The sequence below is a fragment of the Pristiophorus japonicus genome, chromosome 2 (assembly GCF_044704955.1).
Source record: "Pristiophorus japonicus isolate sPriJap1 chromosome 2, sPriJap1.hap1, whole genome shotgun sequence".
Taxonomy (NCBI): domain Eukaryota; kingdom Metazoa; phylum Chordata; class Chondrichthyes; family Pristiophoridae; genus Pristiophorus; species Pristiophorus japonicus.
The window spans coordinates 151,681,788-151,708,563 of NC_091978.1; the positions used below are offsets into that span (position 1 = coordinate 151,681,788).

General features: G+C 45.3%; 1 protein-coding gene across 7 annotated transcripts in view; it reads left to right on the forward strand.

Annotated features, from left to right (window-relative positions):
• Positions 1–26,776, forward strand: part of clocka (clock circadian regulator a) — a 269,029-nt gene that overhangs the window by 84,208 nt on the left and 158,045 nt on the right. For 6 of the 7 annotated variants that reach the window (XM_070869951.1, XM_070869943.1, XM_070869953.1 and 3 more), the window contains 3 exons: positions 13,144–13,235; positions 21,731–21,820; positions 23,259–23,379. In XM_070869951.1, the coding sequence (XP_070726052.1) occupies positions 13,144–13,235; positions 21,731–21,820; positions 23,259–23,379 (303 nt within the window). Of the gene's footprint in view, positions 1–3,950; positions 4,055–13,143; positions 13,236–21,730; positions 21,821–23,258; positions 23,380–26,776 lie in introns of those variants that run through there. The other variant, XM_070869962.1, reaches the window with a different exon arrangement.

The following is a 26,776-nucleotide window of genomic DNA, read 5'->3' on the forward strand; positions in this document are numbered from 1 at the left end:
AAGCCTTCTGAAAGTCCAAATATACCACATCAACTGGTTCTCCCTTGTCCACTCTACTGGAAACATCCTCAAAAAATTCCAGAAGGTTTGTCAAGCATGATTTCCCTTTCACAAATCCATGCTGACTTGGACCTATCATATTACCTCTTTCCAAATGCACTGCGATGACATCCTTAATAATTGATTCCATCATTTTACCCACTACCGATGTCAGGCTGACCTGTCTGTAATTCCCTGTTTTCTCTCTTCCCTCCTTTTTTAAAAAGTGGGGTTACATTGGCTACCCTCCACTCCATAGGAACTGATCCAGAGTCAATGGAATGTTGGAAAATGACTGTCAATGCATCCACTATTTCCAAGGCCACCTCCTTAAGTACTCTGGGATGCAGTCCATCAGGCCCTGGGGATTTATCGGCCTTCAATCCCATCAATTTCCCCAACACAATTTCCCGACTAATAAGGATTTCCCTCAGTTCCTCCTCCTTACTAGACCCTCCGACCCCTTTTATATCCGGAAGGTTGTTTGTGTCCTCCTCAGTGAATACCGAACCAAAGTACTTGTTCAATTGGTCCGCCATTTCTTTGTTCCCTGTTATGACTTCCCCTGATTCTGACTGCAGGGGACCTACGTTTGTCTTTACTAACCTTTTTCTCTACATATCTATAGAAACTTTTGCAATCCGTCTTAATGTTCCCTGCAAGCTTCTTCTCGTACTCCATTTTCCCTGCCCTAATCAAACCCTTTGTCCTCCTCTGCTGAGTTCTAAATTTCTCCCAGTCCCCGGGTTCGCTGCTATTTCTGGCCAATGTGTATGCCGCTTCCTTGGCTTTAATGCTATCCCTGATTTCCCTTGATAGCCACGGTTGAGCCACCTTCCCTTTTTTTATTTTTACGCCAGACAGGAATGTACAATTGTTGTAGTTCATCCATGCGGTCTCTAAATGTCTGCCATTGCCCATCCACAGTCAACCCGTTCAGTATCATTCGCCAATCTATCCTAGCCAATTCACGCCTCATACCTTCAAAGTTACCCTTCTTTAAGTTCTGGACCATGGTCTCTGAATTAACTGTTTCATTCTCCATCCTAATGCAGAATTCCACCATATTATGGTCACTCTTCCCCAAGGGGCCTCGCACAACGAGATTGCTAATTAATCCTCTCTCATTACACAACACCCAGTCTAAGATGGCCTCCCCTCTAGTTGGTTCCTCGACATATTGGTCTAAAAAACCATCCCTTATGCACTCCAGGAAATCCTCCTCTACCGTATTGCTTCCAGTTTGGTTAACCCAATCTATGTGCATATTAAAGTCACCCATTATAACTGCTGCACCTTTATTGCACGCACCCCTAATTTCATGTTTGATGCCCTCCCCAAAATCACTACTACTGTTTGGAGGTCTGTACACAACTCCCACTAACGTTTTTTGTCCTTTGGTATTCTGCAGCTCTACCCATATAGATTCCACATCATCCAAGCTAATGTCCTTCCGAACTATTGCCTTAATTTGCTCCTTAACCAGCAATGCTACCCCACCTCCTTTTCTTTTTATTCTATCTTTTCTGAATGTTGAATACCCCTGGATGTTGAGTTCCCAGCCCTGATCATCCTGGAGCCATGTCTCCGTAATCCCAATCACATCATATTTGTTAACATCTATTTGCACAGTTAATTCATCCACTTTATTGCGGATACTCCTTGCATTAAGACACAAAGCCTTCAGGCTTGTTCTTTTAACACCCTTTGTCCTTTTAGAATTTTGCTGTACAGTGGCCCTTTTTGTTCTTTGCCTTGGGTTTCTCTGCCCTCCACTTTTCCTCATCTCCTTTCTGTCTTTTGCTTTTGAATCCTTTTTGTTTCCCTCTGTCTCCCTGCATTGGTTCCCATCCCCCTGCCATATCAGTTTAAATCCTCCCCAACAGCACTAGCAAACACTCCCCCTAGGACATTGGTTCCGGTCCTGCCCAGGTGCAGACCGTCCGGTTTGTACTGGTCCCACCTCCCCCAGAACCGGTTCCAATGCCCCAGGAATTTGAATCCCTCCCTGTTGCACCACTGCTCAAGCCACGTATTCATCTGCGCTATCCTGCGATTCCTACTCTGACTATCACGTGGCACTGGTAGCAATCCCGAGATTACTACTTTTGAGGTCCTACTTTTTAATTTAGCTCCTAGCTCCTTAAATTCGTTTCGTAGGACCTCATCCCTTTTTTTACCTATGTCGTTGGTACCAATGTGCACCACGACATCTGGCTGTTCTCCCTCCCTTTTTAGAATGTCCTGCACCCGCTCTGAGACATCCTTGATCCTTGCACCAGGGAGGCAACATACCATCCTGGAGTCTCGGTTGCGGCCGCAGAAACTCCTATCTATTCCCCTCACCATTGAATCCCCAATCACTATTGCTCTTCCACTCTTTTTCCTGCCCTCCTGTGCAGCAGAGCCAGCCATGGTGCCATGAACTTGGCTGCTGCTGCCCTCCCCTGATGAGTCATCCCCCTCAACAGTACCCAAAGCAGTATATCTGTTTTGCAGGGGGATGACCGCAGGGGACTCCTGCACTACCTTCCTTGCACTGCTCTTCCTGTTGGACTTCCATTCCCTATCTGGCTGTGGACCCTTTCCCTGCGGTACGACCAACTCGCTGCACGTGACACTCACGTCATTCTCAGCATCGTGGATGCTCCAGAGTGAATCCACCCTCAGCTCCAACTCCGCAACGCGGACCGTCAGGAGCTTGAGGTGGACACACTTCCTGCAAATATAGTTGTCAGGGACACTGGTGTCGTCCCTGAGTTCCCACATGGTACAGGAGGAGCATAACACCCGACCGAGCTCTCCTGCCATGACTTAACCCTTAGATACACTTAAATTGGCAACAACAATGTTAAAAGTTACTCACTGATATAGAAGAGAAAAAAGAAAAACTACTCGCCAATCACTTACCCTCTTGGCTGTGACGTCACCTTTTGATTTCTTTCTACTTTTTTTTTGCCTTCTCCCTGTAGCTGTACAAGTCACGCCTTTTATAGGCCTCTCCACGCACCTCCTCGACGCTGCTCCCGACTGCCGCCGACGCTGGGCCCCGGACTCCCTGCTGTGCCTTTTATAGGCCTCTCCACGCACCTCCTCGACGCTGCTCCCGACTGCCGCCGACGCTGGGCCCCTGACTCCCTGCTGTGCCTTTTATAGGCCTCTCCACGCACCTCCTCGACGCTGCTCCCGACTGCCGCCGACGCTGGGCCCCTGACTCCCTGCTGTGCCTTTTATAGGCCTCTCCACGCACCTCCTCGACGCTGCTCCCGACTGCCGCCGACGTAATGTTACATGACTGAGTATAATAGGGCTGCGCCTCACATTATGTGACAGTCCCTTGCTCAGTCATTAAAATACCCAGTGTGCTCCCTTCACAAAAATAAGTGTGTTCCTGGTCACACTTGTTCTGTGAAAGTGAAAAAATTAGTTGAAATAGATTAATTGGAAGACACACCTGCCTATTATGAAGCAAAATTCAGGAAATTGCATCTCAGCAGTTCAGAGTATATTCCCCAACCATTTGAACTTCAATGGAAGTAAATTGGTAAAATTACAGTGAAATCTGTACCAATGGACACTTATTGTCCGTCCCAAATAACTTGCATTGTAATAGATACAAGCTGCAACTTGAAACCATGGACATTCACAAATTACGTACTATGGACAGCCTTCAATGGACTGAGTCCATTTACAACTTAAAACACCAGACATGCAGGTAATTGCGTGGTGGCAATGGATGAAAGAAGCAACTTTTGTGGAATGGTGTTTTCTTGACTTAGCCATGCAAGCATTCAATGCTATGTCCCAAGGATAGAGCGGTTTTACTGCTGCTATGGATGCTGGTTTAAGAACTCCTCATTCTACCTCACCTTCCATTTTTACATTCAGGTGCCTGTTGCATTTGGCTCCATTGTGTAATTTTCTGCCTCCAGTCTGGTAATATCACCCTCACTGCCACAGAATGCCGGGACCAGCTATGCAGGACTCTGATGAATAATGAGCTACACGAGCACAGGTATTGAGAACAATCGAGGGTCAAAACTCAGGAATTGGGGGAAGTTGTGGGGAGCTCAGGGGTCAGCATTCGGTAGGCTTCTGGAGTCGGCACACGGGGCCTCGGGTTGGGGAGTTCAGGAGTTAGCATTTGGGGAAGGGGGCGTCCCTCAGGAATTGGGATACAGGGAGAGATGGGGACTCGGGGCCAGGGGGAGAAGGACACTGAGGGCTAGGGAAGAGATGAGGAATGGGGGCTTAGTGAGAGATGGATGCTGGGAATAGAAACATAGAAAATAGGTGCAGGTGTTCAGCCACCAGAGGGCTCATTCCCTGGAGTCCCAAGGGATCCCATAATGGGAGCACAGGTATTTAAGGAGGCTTCATAGGTTGGAGAGGCACTCTGGAGACCTGCAATAAAAGACTACGGTCACACTTTACTTTGAGCTCAGTGTTCAGTCTGACTCTTTCTTCATACACAACAACTGGCGACGAGATACAGATAGCGAACCCAAAGATGCAGAGAACAGTGGGCATCCTGGAGAAATTTTCGGAGGGAGATGATTGGGAAACTTTTGTGGAGTGATTCGACCAATACTTTGTGGCCAACGAGCTAGATGGGGATGAGAGCGCTGCCAAACGAAGGGCGATCCTACTCCCCATCTGTGGGGCACCAACGTATGGCCTCATGAAGAATCTGCTTACTCCAGCGAAACCCACCGAGAAATCGTATGCCGATTTGTGCACACTGGTCCGAGAGCATTTGAACCCGAAGGTGAGGTACCTTCTGATGGTGAGGTACCGGTTCTACACCTACAAAAGGTCTGAAGGCCAGGAAGTGGTGAGTTATGTTGCCGAGCTAAGACGCCTTGCAGGATATTGCGAATTTGATGGACATTTGGAGCACATGCTCAGAGACTTTTTCGTACTTGGCATTGGCCACGAAACCATACTTGCCAAGCTTTTGACTGTAGAGACCCCAACCTCGAGTAAGGCCATAGCGATAGTCCAGGTGTTCATTGCCACCAGTGACAATACGAAGCAAATCTCTAAGCAGACATGTTGTTACAAGTACTGTGAACAAAGTGATGTTGTTTTTGAATCGTAACGTACAGGGCAGGTCACGCATACCTGCAGCTGCACGTCCAAAGATGTCGGAGTCCACCATCAAGGGTGATGAATGCAAGGCCATTAACATCTTGTTGGCGCTGCGGGGTGATCATCATTTCCATTCATGCCGATTCAAAGAGTACATTTGCAAGGGCTGTGGAACATTGGGACACCTCCAACGAGTGTGTAGGTGAGCTGCAGAGCCTGTTAAACCTACAAACCGCCATGTTGCAGAGGAGGACAGATCCACGGAGGATCACAACGAACCAGAGCCTCAGATCGTGGAGGCAAAAGTACATGAGGTGCACACATTCGCCACGAATTGTCCCCCGATAATGCTGAATGTTGAACTAAATCGACTCCCGATGTCAGTGGAGCTGGACACGGGCGTGAGCCAGTCCATCATGGGCAAAAAGACTTTTGAAAGGTTGTGGTGCAACAAGGCCTCAAGGCCAGTCTTAACTCAGTTTGCACGAAACTAAGAACTTACACGAAAGAACTGATTCCTGTAATCAGCATTGCTACCGTAAAGGTCTCCTACGATGGAGCGGTGCACAAGCTACCACTCTTGGTGGTACCGGGCGATGGTCTCCCGCTGCTCGGCAGCAGCTGGCTGGGAAAGATACGCTGGAACTGGGATGACGTCCGAGTGCTATCGCCCACTGATGACACTTTGTGTGCCCAGGTCTTAAACAAATTTCCTTTGCTGTTCGAACCAGGCATCGGGAAATTCCAAGGAGAAAAAGTGCAGATCCACCTAATTGTGGGGGTGCAACCCATCCATCACAAGGCGAGAGCAGAGAGAAAGGGTAGAGATCGAGCTAGACCTGCTACAAAGAGAGGGCATCATTTCACCGATCGAGTTCAGTGAGTGGGCCAGTCCTATTGTCCTAGTCCTCAAGGGAGATGGCACCGTCAGAATCTCTGACGATTACAAAATAACTATCAATCGTTTCTCCCTGCAGGACCAGTACCCACTACCAAAGGCTGAAGACCCCTTTGCAACGTTGGTGAGAGGAAAGACGTTCACGAAGCTGGATCTGACTTCAGCCTATATGACGCAGGAACTGGAGGAATCATCGAAGGCCCTCACCTGCATCAACACGCACAAGGGTATTATTGTCGATAACAGATGCCTGTTTGGAATCCGATCAGCGGCAGCGATATTCCAGAGAAACATGGAAAGTTTACTGACGTCGGTCCCGCACACCATGGTCTTCCAGGACGACATCTTGGTCACAGGTCGGAACACAGTCGAGCACCTGCAGAACCTGGAGGAGGTTCTTCGTCGACTCAACCGCGTGGGGCTCAGGTTAAAACGCTCGACGTGCGTTTTCCTGGCACCTGAAGAGGAGCTCTTGGGAAGGAGAATTGCGGCGGACGGCATCAGGCCCACCAACGTGAAGACGGAGGCAATCGAGAATACACCGAGGCCACAGAACGTGACGGAGTTGCGGTCATTTCTGGGACTCTTGAACTAATTTGGTAACTTCTTACCGGGTCTCCGCACAGTGCTAAAACCATTACATGTCTTACTACGAAAAGGGGGCGAATGGGTTTGGGGCAAAAGTCAAGAAAATGCCTTTGTAAAAGCGAGAAAATTGTTATGCTCAAACAAATTGCTTTTGTTGTATGATCCATGTAAGCGTTTGGTACTAGCATGTGATGCGTCGTCATATGGCATCGGGTGTGTATTGCAACAAGCTAATGATTTCGGGAAACTGCAACCAGTTGCTTATGCATCCAGGAGTCTGTCTAAGGCTGAGAGAGTCTACAGCATGATTGAAAAAGAAGCATTAGCGTGTGTCTATGGGATAAAGAAAATGCATCAATACCTTTTTGGGCTAAAATTCGATTTGGAAACTGATCATAAGCCACTTATATCCCTGTTTTCCGAGAGTAAAGGGATAAATACCAATGCATCGGCCCGCATCCAGAGATGGACGCTCACGTCCGCATACAACTACGCCATCCGCCACAGGCCAGGCACACAAAACTGGACCGATGCTCTCAGTCGGCTGCTATTTCCCACCGCGGGGGTGGAAATGGCGCAGCCCACAGATCTAGCCATGCTTATGGAAGCATTTGAGAGTGAGCAATCACCCATCACTGCCCGGCAGATCAAAACCTGGACAACCAGGACCCCATATTACTCTAGTGAAAAACTGTGTGCTTCACGGGAGCTGGTCCAGTGTCCCAGTGGAAATGCAGGAAGAGATAAAGCCGGTCCAACAGCGCAGAGATGAAATGTCTCTACAAGCAGACTGCCTTCTGTGGGGCAATCGAGTAGTGGTCCCCAAGAAGGGCAGAGACACCTTCATCAATGACTTCCACAGTACCCTCCCAGGCATGGTTATGATGAAAACGATAGCCAGCTCCCACATGTCGTGGCCCGGTATCGATGCGGACTTTGAGTCCTGCATTCAGAGATGTAATACGTGCTCGCCGTTAAGCAATGTACCCAGGGAGGCGCTGCTAAGTTTATGGTCTTGGCCCTCCAAACCGTGGTCTCGGGTACACGTCGACTATGCAGGCCCGTTGTTGGGTAAAATGTTCCTTGTGGTTGTAGCCGCGTACTCCAAGTGGATTGAATGTGAGATAATGTCGGCGAGCACGTCCGCTGCCACTACTGAAAGCCTGTGGGCCATGTTTGCCACACACGGCTTACCCGATGTCCTGGTAAGCGACAACGGGCCATGTTTTAGCAGGGCTGATTTCAAAGAATTCATGACCCGTAACGGGATCAAACATGTCACATCCTGCCCCGTTTAAACCAGCGTCCAATGGTCAGGCAGAGAGAGCAGTGCAAACCATCAAGCAAGGCTTGAAGAGGGTAACTGAAGGCTCACTGCAGACTCACCTATCCCAAGTCCTGCTTAGCTACCGCACGAGACCCCACTCACTCACTGGGATCCCACCTGCTGAACTGCTCATGAAAAGAACACTTAAGACAAGGCTCTCGTTAGTTCACCCTGATCTACATGAACAGGTAGAGAGCAGGCGGCTTCAACAAAGTGCATAGCATAATAGTGCAAATGTGTCATGCGAGATTGAAATCAATGATCCTGTATTTGTTTTAAATTATGGACAAGGTCCCAAGTGGCTTCCTGGCACTGTCGTGGCCAAAGAAGGAAGCAGGGTGTTTCGGGTCAAACTTTCAAATGGACTCATTCACCAGAAACACTTGGACCAAATCAAACTCAGATTCACGGACTATCCTGAGCAACCCACCTTGGACCCTACCATTTTTGATCCCCCAACATATATACCAGTGGCAACCGGCACCACGGTTGACCATGAAGCAGAACCCATCATCCACAGCAGGGCCCAACACACCAGGCAGCCCAGCAAGGCCAGCTGCACAGCAGCCCAGTGAGGGCCCAACAAATGATTCAACAACACCAGCTTTCACACCGAGATGATCAACCAGGGCAAGGGCCCCAGATCGACTCACATTGTAAATAGTTACACTACTGATTTGGGGGGCGGTGGGGAGTGTTATATATGTGGACTTGTATTTACTCTGTACAGCCACCAGGGGGCTCATCCCCTGGAGTCCCAAGGGATCCCATAATCCCTTGGGAGCACAGGTATTTAAGGAGGCTTCACAGGTTGGAGAGGCACTCTGGAGACCTGCAATAAAAGACTAAGGTCACACTTTACTTTGAACTCAGTGTTCAGTCTGACTCTTTCTCCATACACAACAGTAAGCACATAGACACTGTTGTAATAATCCCAGCAATGATTAAAGGTAAGGCCTCCCTGATTCCATTGCTCAGAGACCCCCTGTGCAGAGATTATAATAATCCCCAATTCCCCACTTAATAGAGCGGATATTGTGTCCGTTCCCAAATTCTCTCATTTTACCATAAATTAGACGTCCAGGGAGCAACCAGAGATGAATTGTCGATAGCGAAGGGACGGAAATGCATATATCAGAGCATTAATAGTGTGATTTTTTTTCAGTGAACCAATGTTTTTTTAAATTTATTCATTCATGGGATGTTACAAGGTCAGCATTTATTGCTCATCATTAATTGCCCTTGAGAAGGTGGTGGTGGGCCACCTTCTTGAACCGCTGCAGTCTTTGTGGTCAAGGTACTCCCACAGTGCTGACTTTGTCATAGCGATTTGGTACAACTGAGTGGCTTGCTAAGCCATTTCAGAGGGTATTTAAGAGTCAACCACATTGCTGTGGGTCTGAAGTTACATATAGGACAGACCGGGCAAGGACATTAGTGAACCAGTTGGGTTTTTCAGATAACATTGTAGTTTCATGAGGCTCAATTTTGGCCATGACTTGCATCAATTTTTTTGGAGTAAGTTTTTTCTGGTGTAAGGATAAAAAATGCCATTTTCCCTCCAAAATTTGCTCCAGAGTAAGTCAGTTTGGTATGATTTTTTTTTTAGTTCTGTTTTTTTTCCCCAGACACTTACGCCAGTTTTGGCCATTTATGCCACTTTGGCCAGTTAAAACTTACTCCAAATCGACTTAGGTCAGCATATGTGGCCGGCTCTGAAAAACCTTGCGGGCAGTTAAGAAATCGCCGCAGGTTAGTACATTTAAAGCACCAACATTTACAAAGCACTAAACAAAGCACAAAAATAACATTCAATAACAAATAAAAAATAGAAGGAAGCTGAGGACCTGCACCAAGACTTACAAAGCACTAAACAAATCACAAAAAGTAATAGCAATCAATCAATAACAAATAAAAAATAGAAGTCCTATCTTTATTCCAGAATCAAGTTTTTTTTTTTAAATCCCCCACCCCCGCTATCAAAACACACTTTCTCTCTCTTCCCCCCCACTCCTCTCCCAAAACATTATTTCTCCACCCCCAAACACTCTCTTTCTCTTCCCCCCTACCCCCCCCCCCAAATACTCTTTCTCTCACCACCCCCCCCCCCCCCAAAGCACTCTTTCTCCACCCCCCCCCCCAAAACTCTCCTCCTGCCCCCCCCCCCCCCGCCAATCAAAACTTTCAAGCACAACCATCAATGAATAAAAAATAAAACTGAAGTCCTATCTCGGCCCGGGAACTCAGCCGGCTGGCCGATGCGGGAGGCCACTCGGTCGGGGATAGGGTGCAGTGAGATCGGGGCGTCCCTTCGGCCGGGGATAGGGGCTGTGAGCATCGGGTCCTGCTCACAGCCCGCAGGACACGCTGGGAGGGCAGGAGCATGCAAGCAGACTTCATTGCGCATGTGCGCAGGTCCCGGCACTGTTTTCGGCGCTGGACTGTTGCTCCATCCCCCACTTCACAATGCACACCACGCTGGGACTCCGGGGACTCTGAAGACCGACCAGGATGGGGCGACTTTTTTCCGGCGCCGATTCCAGCACGCAAAGTCGGTGCACTTAAGGTAAGTGTGCCGAAAAAAGGGGTTGGGCAAAATTGAGCCCATGGTTACCATTATTGATATTAGCTTTTTAATTCCAAATTTAATTAAGTGAATGTAAATTCTCCCAGCTGCCTTGGTGGGATTTGAACTTGCGTCTCTAGATTATTTGTCCAAGCCGCTGGATTATTAGTGCAGTAACATAACCACTATGCTACCATACCTCTGGAAGACCATGAAGAGGCAAAACAATCGGGAAATGCTCTTATATCCCTCTTCACCCAGATAAACACAATTTCCCCTCTCAATAATGAAAAAGCATAGCATATCTCCCTCCCCCATTGAGTTGAAATGAGAAACAACTTGTGCCTTTACTGGCCCCTCCAACAGAACAATTCAGCACCATTGCTCACCCTGAGCTGCCCATGAGAAAAAAAATGCTTCTCTCCTCTGCGAATAACTTTCTCTTATCTATGCTTTATTCGTTTTATAGAACCTATCAACCTATTTCATATTTTGACAGCAACTAGACATTGGCATTAACCCTGTAATACTTTTGCTAATTTTGTGCATGACTTTACACTTACTTATATTATACTGCATCTGGCAATTGTCTGCTAATTCCTCCAATCTCGGTCCCCCTGTAGCATGTCCCCATCTTCCACCACATTAAGCACCTCTGTTATTTGGTCATCCACAAACTGAGATGAAACTACTGATACCTTCTTCAAGACATTTATCAAAATGTTAAGTACCCATCACAACACCAAGCCCTGCAAGTCTCTACTGGTCACACCCCTCCACCTACAATACTTCCTATTTACACAGACCCTCTGTTTCCAATAACTCAACCATGATTCAATCTATCCCAGCCTGTCACTATCAGTACTGCCCTACCAGGCTTTCATCTTCAATCTCACATTTCTTCCACTGAAGGGAATGTTACTTAAGCGAGTGCAATTTTGAAACAAGCTTCGGGAAAATCATCACTAAGCAGCATTTAGCAAACTGGCAAAGGGTAGGAATACTCAGGGAAAGGTAGAGCTTATTCTGCTCAGCCAGTGGCACTTGGGCCAACAATCCGTCTCAAAGCCAACTGCAAGACAGCGACCTAGAGTGATATGCTTTCACGAAGCATTATTTCTGATTTGACAGCTCACGATGAGGAGCACTTAGACGCAGCAATGCTCCAAGCTTGTCAGAAGATGCAATTCCTCAGAATACTCAAAATACTCAAAATAATCAATTATTTTGCACTACCTTGATCCTTGATATACCTCCTATTATTTGTATGTGGAAGCTGACCAAATGAGGAAAAATGGCAGGATACTTACTATTGTAATCATCTCATTCGTTTGAAAGCATTTCAAACTCTACATACAATGCTCCTTCACGTTATTTTCTGTGCTGTCAGGGCTTGGAGCTGTTTTAAACTGTAAATGATTCTAGTTACCAATGTTATTTATTATTTTAGTAGTTCCTTAAGTCTCATTATTGCTTCCTGTGCATAGTATTGAAGTACTGACTTGGATCAACTTTTGTTGTCTCTGTCTTATCGACTGAGTTCAACATCAGTAATGTATCATCTATAAACTGTTTACATTCACTGATCTCTTGGCGCACATCAATCCTACTTTCCAAAACTACTATTTGCTCCTTCAGAATCTTACTCAGTCGACAACATTTACAACAAAGATCCTATCTGATATCCAAATAAACATATCACAACGTACACAGACCATGGGATTTATTTCATGTTCTCATCTCCTATGTCACTAAGGCTCCAATTTAAAGAATTACTGGGTTTCATCATTATTCAATGGTTGTTGGAAGGGGGAAATGGTTAGAGAAAACAGTCTGGTAATTGATTTTTGTGGATTTAAAAGGAAAGAAAGAAAGACTTGCATTTATATAGCACCTTTCATGACCTCAGGACGTCCCAAAGCACTTTACAGCTAAGCTGTTATAATGTAGGAAATGCAGCAGCCAATTTGCACACAGTAAGGTCCCATAAAGGACCCAGCAATGTTATAATATGTTTCTAGATGTTGTTTGAGGGCTAAATATTGGCCAGGACACAGGGGATAATTCCCCTGCTCTTTTTCAAAATAGTGCCATGGGATGTTTTACATCCACCTGAGAGGACAGAGGGGACCTTGGTTTAATGTCTCATCATGAAAGACATGCACCTTTGACAATGTAGCATTCCCTCAGTACTGCACTGAAGTATTAGCTTAGATTTTGTGCTCAAGTTCCCAGAATGGGACTTGAACCCACAACTTTCTGACTCGGAGGCAAGAGTGTTACCACTTAACAAACAAGGAATTTGTGTGTATAGAGATAGTTTGATTAAGATGTATGGGATACAATTCATTTCTCATTGTGTATTTTGCTTCAACCACACGGCAATTAATTAAAATTATGAAATTGGAGATAAATACATTAATTTTATATGCAACCTGTAGTTATGAGAGGCTTGGTTTTGGTGACTTTGTTTACTGTGAACCTTTTCCCCCTCTCTGTGCTATTTGTTCTCAGTTATGATGCCTTATGAAATAAAAAATAAATTGTAGAGGGCATCAATCATCATGTGTGTTATGAAGAGTGATACTGTGTAAATTAAGATATGTTTTAATTAAAATATGCATTTTCTTGTAGAAATCACAACACAATCAGATACTAGTGAAATACGACAAGACTGGAAGCCTACATTCCTTAGTAATGAAGAGTTTACTCAGTTGATGTTAGAGGTGGGTTATTGTGTGTGGTATTTGCCAGATACATATATGATGCATTTGTTTTATTACACAAGTCCCTCCCTGGCAGCAGCAACTTTTGTGTGAAATTGTTGTTATCCCAGGATTGATTATATAAATTTTTAATCAGAAGAGCATTATGAGTTGTGTAGTGAGTTATTTTTGTTCGATGGTGTAATGCTGGCATGTGGCCAGAAATAATTACTAAGTGTTTTATAATAATTAGGAGTGTTATGCCATGTAACAAACAGTATTATAAGGGCCACTGACTTACTGTGATGAAATATGTACAGGGCACACATTTGAAATTTGCAGATGACACGACTCTTGGGAATGTAGTAAACAGTGCAGAAAATAGTAATAGACTTCAAGAAGACATGGACAGGCTGGTGGAATGGATGGACACATGGCAGATGAAATTCAGTACAGAGAAGTGTGAGAGGATACATTTTGGTAGGAAGAATCAGGAGATATTAAATAGTACAATTTTAAATTTGGTGCAAGAACAGAGACCCGAGGGTGCTTGTGCACAAAACTTTGAAGTTAGCAGAAAAGGTTAACAAACCAGTTAATAAAGCATATGGGATACTGTGCTTTATAAATAGAGGCATGGAGTACAAAAGCCAGGAAGTTATGCTAAACCTATATAAAACACAGTAGTAAGGAAAATGCGAGAATCTATTATTAAGGACATGGTAACAAGGGGCCCAAGTTTCCACAAGAAAAAAAACGGGCGCCTCTCCGAGCTGGGCGCCCGTTTTTCGCGCCTAAAACGGCGCCTAAAAAAATCCTCGGTAGTCTGCACCTACTTACAGGTCCTCTGGCCCTTGGCGCAGTCAGCACGAGCTGTGGGGGGGGGGGGCGGAGCCAGGTCCTGGCGCTGAAAACAGTGCTGGGACCTCTGCACATGCGCGCTACAGTCAGCACGCAAGTGCAGTAGCTCCAGGCGCCGAACTGTGTGGGAGGGGCCCGAAGCACGCAGCCCCTAGCCCTGGCCCAATGGCCTCACTGGGGCTCCTCCCACGGCCAGCTCCTGCTCCCCGCCTGACCAGACCCGACACTCGCGCTCCCCCCGCCACCCCCGCCCGCCGACCAGACCCGACCCGACACCCGCTCCGACCCAACACCCGCTCCCCCCCCCTCCCCGATGATCCGACCCGACACCCGACACCCGCTCCCCCCCCGACCCGACACCCGTTCCCCCCCCCCCCCCGCACCGATCCGAGACCCGACACCCGCTCCCCCCCCCCCGACTGACCCGACCCGCACTCCTGTTCCCCGACCCGACGCCCCCCCCCCTCTCTCTCTCTCCCTCTCTCTCTCTCTCTCTCTCTGTCTCTCTCTCTCTGTCTCTCTCTCTCTCTCTGTCTCTCTCTCTCTCTCTCTCTCTCTCTCTCTCTCTCTCTCTCTCTCTCTCTCTCTCTCTGTCTCTCTCTCTCCCCTCCCCCTCTCTCCCTCCCTCCCTCCCCCCCTCTCTCTCTCTCTCTCTCTCTCTCCCCCTCCCGCTCAGCGGCACGAACGGCTGCAGAATTCTCCCTGGCTGAAGCACTTTCACACAGGTAGGAAGATGGTTTATTTAATCTTTTCGTGGCTTACAAATGTTTATTCAGGTTGGATTTATTTGTATAATATTTGTAGAAGTATAAATAAGGATTTATTGTCGAATTTAATGAGTTCCCTTCCCCCCCCCTCCTCGTTCTGGATGCCTAATTTGTAACCTGCGCCTGATTTTGTAATGTGTAGAACAGGTTTTTTCAGTTCTACAAAAATCTTCACTGGCTCCATTCTACTTTAGTTTGGAGTACATTTTCACTGTGGAAACTTTCAAATCAGGCGTCAGTGGCCGGACACACCCCCTTTTGAAGAAAAAATTCTGTTCTAAACTAGAACTGTTCTACCTGACTAGAACTGCAGAAAAAAAAATGTGGAGAATTGCAATTTCTAAAATAGTCCGTTCTCCACCAGTTGCTCCTAAAAATCAGGCGCGAATCATGTGGAAACTTGGGTCCAAGGTACTTAGAAAATAATAATAGGATTGGGCAGAGTTGACATGGATTTATGAAAGGGAAATCATGCTTGACAAATCTGTTAGACTTTTTTGAGGTCACGAAATTGTGCGGGAGTTAGCGGCAGCACAAAACCAGTAGCACCCCAGCTGATAGCGCCCTGGGACGCCACGCCTCCGGGATGATGTCATCGCCATGTACGACGGCCCATTTCTGCCCCGCGGTGGCCCGTTTCCGCCCCGCAGCTGAAATTGGGCAGTGCCCCACGAGGCTGCCGCGGGCGATGTCCGTGCCAGCGTCATGGGTCACAAACCGGGCCGCACACCATTCATGGGCGAAAGTTAAAGGGGAGATGTATTGTCCACCGATGTCGCGGGGTCCAGGCCGCGATTGTGCAGCCCGACACGCCGTTTCAGTGTCGGGTTGTGGTCACGGCATCCACTTACCCTGGTGGCCTAGTGGAGGCCTATCAAAAGACCCGCAGAGCTTCCAGTGTTCCTCCCCTTTAACAGATACGCAATTTTGGCCCCAGAGTATTCTTTAAATGGTGAGAGATTGGGAAATGTTGGTGTTCAGTGACCTGGGTGGATATGTACACGAGTCACTGAAAGTTAACATGCAGGTACAGCAAGAAATTAGGAAAGCAAATGGTATGTTGGCGTTTATTACAAGAGGATTTGGGTATAAGGGCAAAGACATCTTACTGCAATTACATCATCATCACAGGCAGTCCTTCGGAATCGAGGAAGACTTGCTTCCACTCTAAAAGTGAGTTCTCAGGTGGCTGTACAGTCCAATGCGGGAATTACAGTCTCTGTCACAGGTGGGGCAGACAGTGGTTGAAGGAAAGGGTGGGTGAGGAGCCTGGTTTGCCGCATGCTCCTTCCGCTCTCTGTGCTTGGTTTCTGTAGACGAAGAGACTTGAGGTGCTCAGCGCCCTCCCGGATGCTCTTCCTCTATTTTGGGTGGTCTTGGGCCAGGGATTCTCAGGTGTTAGTGGGGATGTTGCACTTTATCAAGGAGGCTTTGAGGGTGTCCTTGAAATGTTTCCTCTGCCTGCCTGGGGCTCGCTTGCTGTGTTACATTAGAACATACGAAATAGGAGCAGGAGTAGGCCATTCAAACCCTTGAACTCACAACACTGCACCCCCAGTCATCAAAATCCATGGCGCGGCCTTAGACAACGTAGACCATTTTCCATACCTCGGGAGCCTACTATCAGCAAGGGCAGACATCGATGACAAGGTCCAATACCACCACCAGTGTGCCAGCACAGCCTTCCATTCCCTGAGGAAGAGTGTGTTTGAAGACCAGGACCTCAAATCAGGCACCAAGCTCATGGTCTACAGGGAAGTAGTGATACTCGCCCTCCTATATGGCTCAGAGACGTGAACCAGATATAGCAGACATCTCAAAGTGCTGGAGAAGTACCGCAACATCCTGCAAATCCACTGGGAGGATAGATGTACCAACGTCAGTGTTCTCGCTCAGGCCAACATCCCCAGAATCGAAGCACTAACCACACTCGACCAGCTCCATTGGGCGGGCCACGACGTCTGCATGCCCGACACGAGATGCAATTATATAAGACCCTGGTGAGACCACATCTGGAATATTGTGTACAGTTTTGGTCTCCTTATCTAAGGAAAAATATACGTGCCTATGAGGAGAGATTGAGTAGACTACACCTATATTCTCTAGAGTTTAGAACAATGACAAGTGATCTCATTGAAACATACAAAATTCCTACAGGGCTTGACAGAGTAGATGCAGGAAGGATGTTTTCCCCTGGCTGGGGAGTCTAGAACCAGGGGGTCACAGTCTCAGAATAAGGGGTCAGCCATTTAGAACTGAGATGAGGAGAAATTTCTTCACTCAGAGGGTAGTGAATCTTTGGAATTCTCTATCGCAGAGGGCTGTGGATGCTCAGTCATTGAATATATTGAAGACAGAGATTGATAGATTTTTTGACATTAAGGGAATCAAGGGATATGCAGGCAAGTGGAGTTGAGGTGGAAGATCAGTCATGATCTTATTGAATGGCAGAGCATGCTTGAGGGGTTGAGTGGCCTACTCCTGCTCCTATTTCATATGTTCTAATGTAACACTAGTTTGGCCCCAATTGGAGTATTGCATCCAATTCTGTGTGCCACACTTCAAGAAGGGCGTGAAGGCTTTGGAGAAGGTACAGAAGAGATTTACTAGAATGGTTTCAGGGTTGAAGGATTAAAGTTAAGTGGATAGACTAGAGAAGCTGTGGTTGTTCTCCTTGCAGCAGAAAAAGTTAATAGGAGATTTGATAGAGATGTTTACAATCATGAAGGATTTAGATAGAGTAAATAAAGAGAAACTATTTCCAATGGCTGAAGGGTCGATAATGAGAAGGCACAGATTTAAGGTAATTGGCAAAAGAACCAAAGGCAACACGAGGAAAATCTTTTTTTGAAACAAGTGGTTAGCATTTGGAATGAACTACTTGATATGGTGGTGGATAGAGATTTAATAATGGCCTTCAAAAGGGAATTGGATAAATACTTGAAGGAGAAAAAGATGGCAGGGATATGGGGAAAGAGCGGGAGAGTGGGTTTAACTGGATTGCTCTTCGAAAGAACCGAATCATTCTCAATGGGCCAAATGGCCTTCTTCTGTGCTGTACTATTCTATGATTCTATATGAAATCCTGTTTCTACTGCATGGTATTCTGGGACATAGGAATGTTTGGAGATGAAATCCTTTCTCTCTCTCCCTCCCCCTCTTCCCCCCTCCCCTCTCTCTCCCTCCCTCTCTCCAGTTCGCCCATCCACTCGCTTGCTCATGGGCTCTCACTTTATCACTCGTATGCTCTCCCTCTCATGCTCTCTATTGTCCTCATCTCTTTTTCTCTCTCTTGTTATAATATTATCCAACACAGGCATTATTTCATGTTGCTTGTTGCAGCATTTCACAGATGTTACTCAAGAAAAGTGTCAGAGATATGACAGATTTGTGACACAGAAAGCAAGTGTGACAATAGGAAGTGATCTGTTACATTACAGACTAATGTAAATCAAAATTATTAGAATCAACTTGCTCATGTATACCACAAGCTAAAAATAATAGAAGACCTCTATGTACCCAATTCATTGACTGATGTATTTTGTTACATGTTTATAATGTAATTTTACATCTGTCAATTGTAATGAATTGAGGAAGAAAATCCCCATCTATTTCACTGCAGGTTATTTTAATTGTGTAATCCAGTTAATAATACCACCTCTGAAATTATGTGTAAATGTTGGGCATGGGAATTTTTGTGTCTGCTCCCTAATAGTAATGCTGCTGAAAGTTTACAAAGCACAGTGGTTCTGCAAGTACTTGCCATCTTTTAGAAGCTGGTCTTTCTAGTAAATAACTTTAGAAAAAAATTCAAAGTCTCACAATCATAAACACTCATAGAACATAGAAACGTAGAAAATAGGTGCAGGAGTAGGCCATTTGGCCCTTCGATCCTGCACCGCCATTCAATAAGATCATGGCTGATCATTCCCTCAGTACCCCTTTCCTGCTTTCTCTCCATACCCCTTGAATACCTTAGCCGTAAGAGCCATATCTAACTCCCTCTTGAATATATCCAATGAACTGGCATCAACAACTCTCTGCAGTAGGGAATTCCACAGCTTAACAACTCTGAGTGAAGAAGTTTCTCCTCATCTCAGTCCTAAATGGCTTACCCCTTATCCTTAGACGATGTCCCCAACATCAGGAACATTCTACCCGCATCGAACCTGTCCCGTCCCGTCAGAACCTTATATGTTTCTATGCGATCCCCTCTCGTCCTTCTAAACTCCAATGTATAAAGGCCCAGTTGATCCAGTCTCTAGTCATATGTCAGTCCAGCCATCCCGAGAATCAGTCTGGTGAACCTTTGCTGCACTCCCTCAATAGCAAGAAAGTCCTTCCTCAAAGGAGGAGACCAAAACTGAACACACTATTCCAGGTGAGGCCTTACCAAGGCCCTGTACAACTGCAGTAAGACCTCCCTGCTCCTATACTCAAATCCCATAGCTATGAAGGCCAACATACCATTTGCCTTCTTCACTGCCTGCTGTACCTGTATGCCAACTTTCAATGACTGATGAACCATGACACCCAGGTCTCGTTGCAATTCCCCTTTTCCTAATCTGCCACCATTCAGATAATATTCTGTCTTTGCGTTTTTGCCCCCAAAGTGGATAACCTCACATTTATCCACATTATACTGCATCTGCCATGCATTTGCCCACTCCCCTAACCTGTCCAAGTCACCCTGCAGCCTCTTAGCATCCCCCTCACAGCTCACACCACCACCCAGTTTAGTGTCATCTGCAAACTTGGATATTACACTCAATTCCTTCATCCAAATCATTAATATATATTGTAAAGAGCTGGGTTCCCAGCACTGAGCCCTGCGGCACCCCACTAGTCACTGCCTGCCATTCTGAAAAGGACCATTTATCCCGACTCTCTGCTTCCTGTCTGCTAACCAGTTCTCTATCCATGTCAGTATATTACCCCCAATACTATGTGCTTTAATTTTGCACACCAATCTCTTGTGTGGGACCTTTTGAAAGTCCAAATACACCACATCAACTGGTTCTCCCTTGTCCACTCTACTAGTTACATCTACTTCAAAAAGCTTGGAAAATAACTTTATAACTCTGACTCATCTTTCTGTCACCCTTTATTGATCTTCTCGGCTGCATTCATTATAGTAGTGCTGGATACAAAGAAAGAATTTCCATTTATGTATTTCAAAAGCTCCAGCTGAATCTCTTACACCGCAGTTGTTTACCAGTTTCACACTTGGTGTAAATAAACCAAGCTTCTACTTTCGACTTGAGGTGGTGGACTTGCAAAAAAAATGTCTTGGACATAAAAGTTAAAGCCACCACCATTAAATCATCTTAGTGACGAATACCTCTAATAATTAGGGAATGCTAAAAAGGCAATTTATTTCAAAGCATTTGGACTTGAGTACAATCATATTGGGGCTGAATTTGCGGTCAGAGGCTTTCCATGGGCAGCTGACTCTGACCAGCAAAAAAATCTATGTACTTACCTTCTGCCTCGGGATCCACAGAGACGTGTGGTCCCGGACCTCTGTGTAGGCCTGCGAGGAGGCCCATGTATCTCAGGGCGCAGGCGGGGCGCAGGCAGTTCGCAAGCGACCTTGGGATCACGTGGGCTGGCCCAACCAATCAAAGTAGGAAATCCTCATTCATGCTTTTGGAGATTCTGTATGTATGGAAAGCCCATAAGCATGAAGGGAGATCACATTAAAAAATACATCTAGACATCAAGTAAATAATAAAAGAACCATTCCATATTTAAAATTCATTAAAATGGCATTTAATTAAATATTTAAAACAAAAATTAAGCGGGACGCGAAGGCTTTGGAGAGGGTACAGAAGAGATTTACTAGAATGGTTTCAGGGATGAGGGGTTAAAGTTAAGTGCTTTTACTAAGCGTAAGAATTTCACAGGCATTCGCTGAACAGAAGTTGGGCAAAAATAGCCCAACTCTCTGCCCGCGGAGACCCTTTTCCTGGGGATGCGTGCGATCTGTCAAGAGAATTCTTTTGACAGTTCAAGTTCTGGGTTTTAGCGCATGCATTGCACATGCCTAAACCCGAAACTTGCATGGCCCCTACGGGCGTGTGCACACCTCGTACGTGCCCATAGTGGCCACAAATTGTGGCTCAATATTACCGGTCATCCTTTCCCTCTTGGGAGTATTTCTTAGGAGCCTTTACATTGGTGCTTGTTTAGTTTGAGTCACAGAATAGTGTCTGTATATGGCTCCCCAAATTTAGGTTGCTAAAATAGCTTCTATATTTTGGTGGCAGAACCATCGACCGAATTTTTGAAACTAAACATATGTGTCAGTGTAAATTCGCCTTGAATCACAGATATGTGTACTGAAGAAGAAAGTGAAATTATCCATATTCTAGGTTTTGTCTTTGTTCTTCAAATAAAAATAATCTCTGTATATCACACATGGTTCCAGTCAACATTATTTTGTCGCTTTCTGAAAAGTTTAGTTGTGTATATATAGTTCTGGTTATTTAAATGATTTATCGTGATTACTTACTACAGTTTCATATTTTGCATTTAAAATTGAGTTTCAATTTAAAAAAGTGCTGGTTGCTGAAAAGACATGTGACTGTATAGAGGGACACTGTATAAATGCTGGCAATCCAAAGCCACATTGCTGGCTCCTGCAGTGCTCTGCACTTATGTTTGCATACATGGAAAAGCTCTGCTCACCATAATCTATGTGCTGATTATATTTTAATGTGGGGAGTTGATATTAACAACACTAACAATCATGTAAAAGCTTTATTTTGTAAAGTTCTGTTGCAGCATCTACAAAGCCCAAATGATGTGACATTATTTTCTTTTCTACTTTAAGAATGCAGGTGTTCATCTGAGTTCTAATCTCTCAGCACCCTTTCTTTGTTGCAGGCATTAGATGGATTTTTTATAGCAGTAACAACTGATGGAAGCATAATAAATGTATCAGAAAATGTGACTCCCTTACTTGAACATTTACCAGTAAGTATGTTTTCAAGTTGATTGATAAACAGCATGTGCACTGGGTTTCTTAAATTTTGACTCTCTTGGTTTAAAAATGTATAGATCAAAATAATGCATATTCTAAATACTGCTACAAAAAATGGGCCCATGTATTTAGTTTGCTTAATAAGGAAAATATTTGGACTACACAGTAATAATTTCTAGAAATGAATGTGATATATTCACAGAGCACAGCACAAACAGCTTCTAACATGGCAGGCAGCTCTCTCGGAAGCTTCCGGAACATGTCTGGTTCTGTTTAATTATTGACTGTAGTTGCAGTACACAATACGTCCACATCCACAGTGTGGAGCGACAAGCATTACAATGAAAGTACCGTATATACTCGCGTATCCTGCGATCTCGCGTATCATGCGACCCCTAAATTTTCGTTCCCAAAACATGATTTTACCATATATCTCATGTATCATGCGAGTCACTTTTTTGAGATCGAATACAGACCTTAACATGAAACATCGAGTGGATTCTGCTCTCTCTCCATGCTCTCTCTCCGTGCTCTCTCTCCGTACTCTCCCCCCCCGACCTCCGCGACTCTCTCTCCCCCCCCCGACCTCCGCGACTCTCTCTCCCCGCCCCCGACCTCCGCGACTCTCTCTCTCCCCCCCGACCTCCGCGACTCTCTCTCCCCCCCCCGACCTCCGCGACTCTCTCTCCCCGCCCCCGACCTCCGCGACTCTCTCTCCCCCCCCCGACCTCCGCGACTCTCTCTCTCTCCCCCCCGACCTCCGCGACTCTCTCTCCCCCCCCCGACCTCCGCGACTCTCTCTCTCCCCCCCGACCTCCGCGACTCTCTCTTCCCCCCCCCCCGACCTCTGCGACTCTCTCTCCCCCCCCACCTCCGCGACTCTCTCTCCCCCCCCCGACCTCCGCGACTCTCTCTCCCCCCCCGACCTCCGCAACTCTCTCCCTCCCCGACCTCCGCGACTCTCTCTCCCCCTGAAGAGAAGAATTTCAGCAGGAGTCAAATGGATTTTTTTTTGCATTGGGAGGATGTAGTTAGTGATGTGCTGCAGGAACTTGGCTTGTTTTCCACATAAACTAATGATTTGGTCATGAGTATCGAGGAACTAATATCAACCAGGGATATTCGATTTACAACCATCATGGAGAGTGAGAGGAGAAACCAAGAGAAATGTCTTTACATAGAGGATTGTTGGAGCATGCCAAGATTCAGCGTGGATACAGTCTGCTTAACAGCCTAACAGCCTAATCTTGGCTAACACTTCACACCCGCAAATTTTGTATCTCGCGTATCATGCGACCCCCCCAAATTTAGGTTACAATTTAGGTCTTCAAAAGTCGCATGATACGCGAGTATATACGGTATGTGTTTTCAAGGGATTTCAATTTTGACATCGTGTATATTTTCTAATTGTGCCTCATTTTCTCTGCATAGTCTGATCTTCTGGATCAAAATTTATTGAATTTTCTGCCAGAGATGGAACATTCGAATGTTTATAAATTCCTCTCTGCTCAAATATTGGAAAGCGATTCTTTGATTCCACATTATTTAAACTGTAAGTTCTTGATAACTTAATTTACTGATTTTAGTGTTCAAAATACTCTGTCTAAACTGCCTGCCAGTTGGTTAATATACAAAAAATGTCTGTGAACTAGAAACAAGCTAGATCTGTGGTAATACTGAATTCTATTTTCAGCTGTGCTGCAGTTTGGGTGAAGATTGTCAAATGGGTATTGGTATTTTGAAAAATACCTTGTCAGTTTCAATTTTAAATTAGGATTGGTGTTACAATAATTGTAAACTCATCTATAAAATTGTTTTATCCTGTTTGTTGCCCATGTGGTAGATAAACATTATTTTAATGTTAAAATTAAAAATATAATAAATGCTCTAGAGCTGGATTCTGCTTTTAATTTGCATAATATTTCTTCAGAAAATATTTTGTAGGTGTGACAAAAAAGATGTTACATTTTGAAAACATGAAGTTCTATAGGCTGGAATTTCCATAAATACCGCCGCCGCCCAAATTTTAGCGGTATTCTAGCGGTAGACGCTGATCACATTTTTAAAACCAGCGGAATACCGTTAAGATCCGAAGCCCCAAGTTTCGTCAATTTCTTTTCGGCAGGAGCGGGCAGTAGCGGTACTCCCCGGCAGTGGCGGTTCTTTTCCTTTAGAAAGGCTGGGTGTCCCCAGCAATGGGCTTCTGCGCATGCGCAAATTTTTTTTCCGTCAAGAGAGTTTTTCCCGCAATTTTGGGGGTCAACGGTCAACCTGCGCATGAGGAGAGGGAGAGGATAGATAGAAGAAACAGGAGAGAGAGTTTGGAGAGAGACAGAGAAGTCATTTTGAACTAAGATATATATAACTAAATACTAAAATATAATCTAATAAAGTATACTAATGAATAAAGAATATATCAATCATTTATAAAATATAAGATGCAAGAAGAAGAGATGGAGGTGGAGAGAGAGCTAGGTGGAAGGAGGAGGGCTGTGTGCTTCTCAGAGGAGGCACAGGAAGCACTAGTGCACTAGGTCGAGGCTCGATGGGAGCAATTGCCCCAGGGTGGGCGCAGAAAACCCGCCCCTCTTGTATACCAACGAATCTGATGGTGCTGGTAGGTTGCACGTCTGCCTTAATGAGCTGGCATATCTCACTGATATCTCTTCGTAAGCGCAGCTTTCTAACGCACTGTATATCGGACAGGTGCAGGTACGAGCGGTGCTCCCTGTAATTTCATTGAGCGTAAGGCCTCCTCCTCCTCAAGAGTCTGCGTCCTCTTTGGGCACATAATGCTCTTCAACGAACCTTCTTCCAGCTCTATTCTGCATCATGTAAGTAGTTAGCAATATTGACACTGAAAGTACAGGCCCCATTTCTTTTTAAGTACTCAAAAATTTTCGGATGTCCACACATTTTCTTTGAATTGAAGTCAATGCTCTTATAATCTTCAATATATTCAAAATCCCTTATAAACTACTTCAGAAATCACTCTCAAATCAATTTTATGCTGCTAGCAACTTCACACAGCCTTTTCTTAAAGAATGAACGATTTTTTTAAATGGCATCATAACACCAAGATAAGATCAGGTAAGTCATGTGTAATGTGGGTGGTACGTTTCTCCAGTGGTAACGGGCAGTTAAAATGAGCATTTTGCTTAATTTGCTTCGAGTGAAATTTGGGCGGTACATGTGGGCGGGCAGTTTCGTTCAACGCCAACGGTAATTGACTGCCAAAATTACCGCTGAGGATATTCAGGCGTCTGACGGGCGGTAGTTTCCACATTTGACCTTTCCAGCAGTAAACGGGTGATAAATTGGTGGAAAGGAATGGAAATTCCAGCTCTCTGACTTTGTGCCAGATTCTGTTTTTCAAATGTTTCAGCAATATATCTTTGAGAATGTATGCAGTTTTCACATAATTGAGTAATAATGCACTTGAATGACAAATACTGGCCCTGAAATTGCGGTCGGAGGCTTCCCGTGGGCAATTGCCTCCGACCGGAGAATTTTAACAAAATTACCTGTTGGTCCCGAAGGCGCCCCGGATTCCGGTGGGGAGGCCTTCTCTTCCTGTACTGCGAAGCACGCTCCAGTCCTCGAAGTTTCCACGTAGATGGTGCAGTCACGTGTGACTGCTCAACCAATCTGGTACAGTATTCTCAATTAATAGCAATGGGAACTCTGTATCTACGTGTTCTCATTGCTATTAATTGAGGAAAAAAAAACACTAACACCAATTAAAAAATAAAAAACACACCTCACATAATTAAAATGAATGGAAATTAAAGCTGGAGAAAAAAACATTTCCGAGTTTTTAAAACGTTTTTTTAATTATGGTTCAAAATAAATTTAGCATAGTGGGCGGGGTTTTTAAAAATAAAATGTGTATTTTTAATTTTATTTTTTATGTTTTAAGTGTGTTTTAAGACTCTTGCGTCTTTAAAAGTAGGCTATGCGCCTATTTTTAACAGGTGCAAAAGTTTTGAGGACATTTGCTGGGCAAGATATGGATAAATACAGCAATCTTGCACTTGCAAATGTCCTCGCTCCAGAGATGCGGATGATCTGTCAAGCTGGAGCTTGACCAATCAGAAAAGCCAGTTTTCAGCGCATGGGTAAACAGCCAGTTGATGTGGTGCATATAGGTACCAACGTTATAGGTTATAAAACGTGATGAGGTCCTACAAGACAAATTTAGGGAGCTAGGAGCTAAATTAAAAAGTAGGACCTCAAAAGTAGTAATCTCAAGATTGCTACCAATGCCATGTGCTAGTCAGAGTAGGAATCGCAGGATAGCTCAGATGAATACGTGGCTTGAGGAGTGGTGCAGAAGGGAGGGATTCAAATTCCTGGGACATTGGAACCGGTTCTGGGGGAGGTGGGACCAGTACAAACCGGACAGTCTGCACCTGGGCAGGACCGGAACCAATGTCCAAGGGGGAGTGTTTGCTAATGCTGTTGGGGAGGAGTTAAACTAATATTGCAGGGGGATGGGAACCTATGCAAGGAGACAGAGGGAAGTAGAATGGGGACAGAAGGAAAAGATAGAAAGAAGAAAAGTAAAAGTAGAGGGCAGAGAAACCCAAGGCAAAAAACAAAAAGGGCCAAATTACAGCAAAATTCTAAAGGGGCAAAGTGTGTTAAAAAGACAAGCCTGAAGGCTCTGTGCCTCAATGCGAGGAGTATTCGGAATAAGGTGGACGAATTAACTGCGCAGATAGCAGTTAATGGGTATGATGTAATTGGCATCATGGAGACATGGCTCCAGGATGACCAAGGCTGGGAACTCAACATCCAGGGGTATTCAACATTTAGGAAGGATAGACAGAAAGGAAAAGGAGGTGGAGTGGCGTTGCTGGTTAAAGAGGAAATTAATGCAATAGTAAAGAAGGACATTAGTTTGGATGATGTGGAATTGGTGTGGGTGGAGCTGCGGAATACCAAAG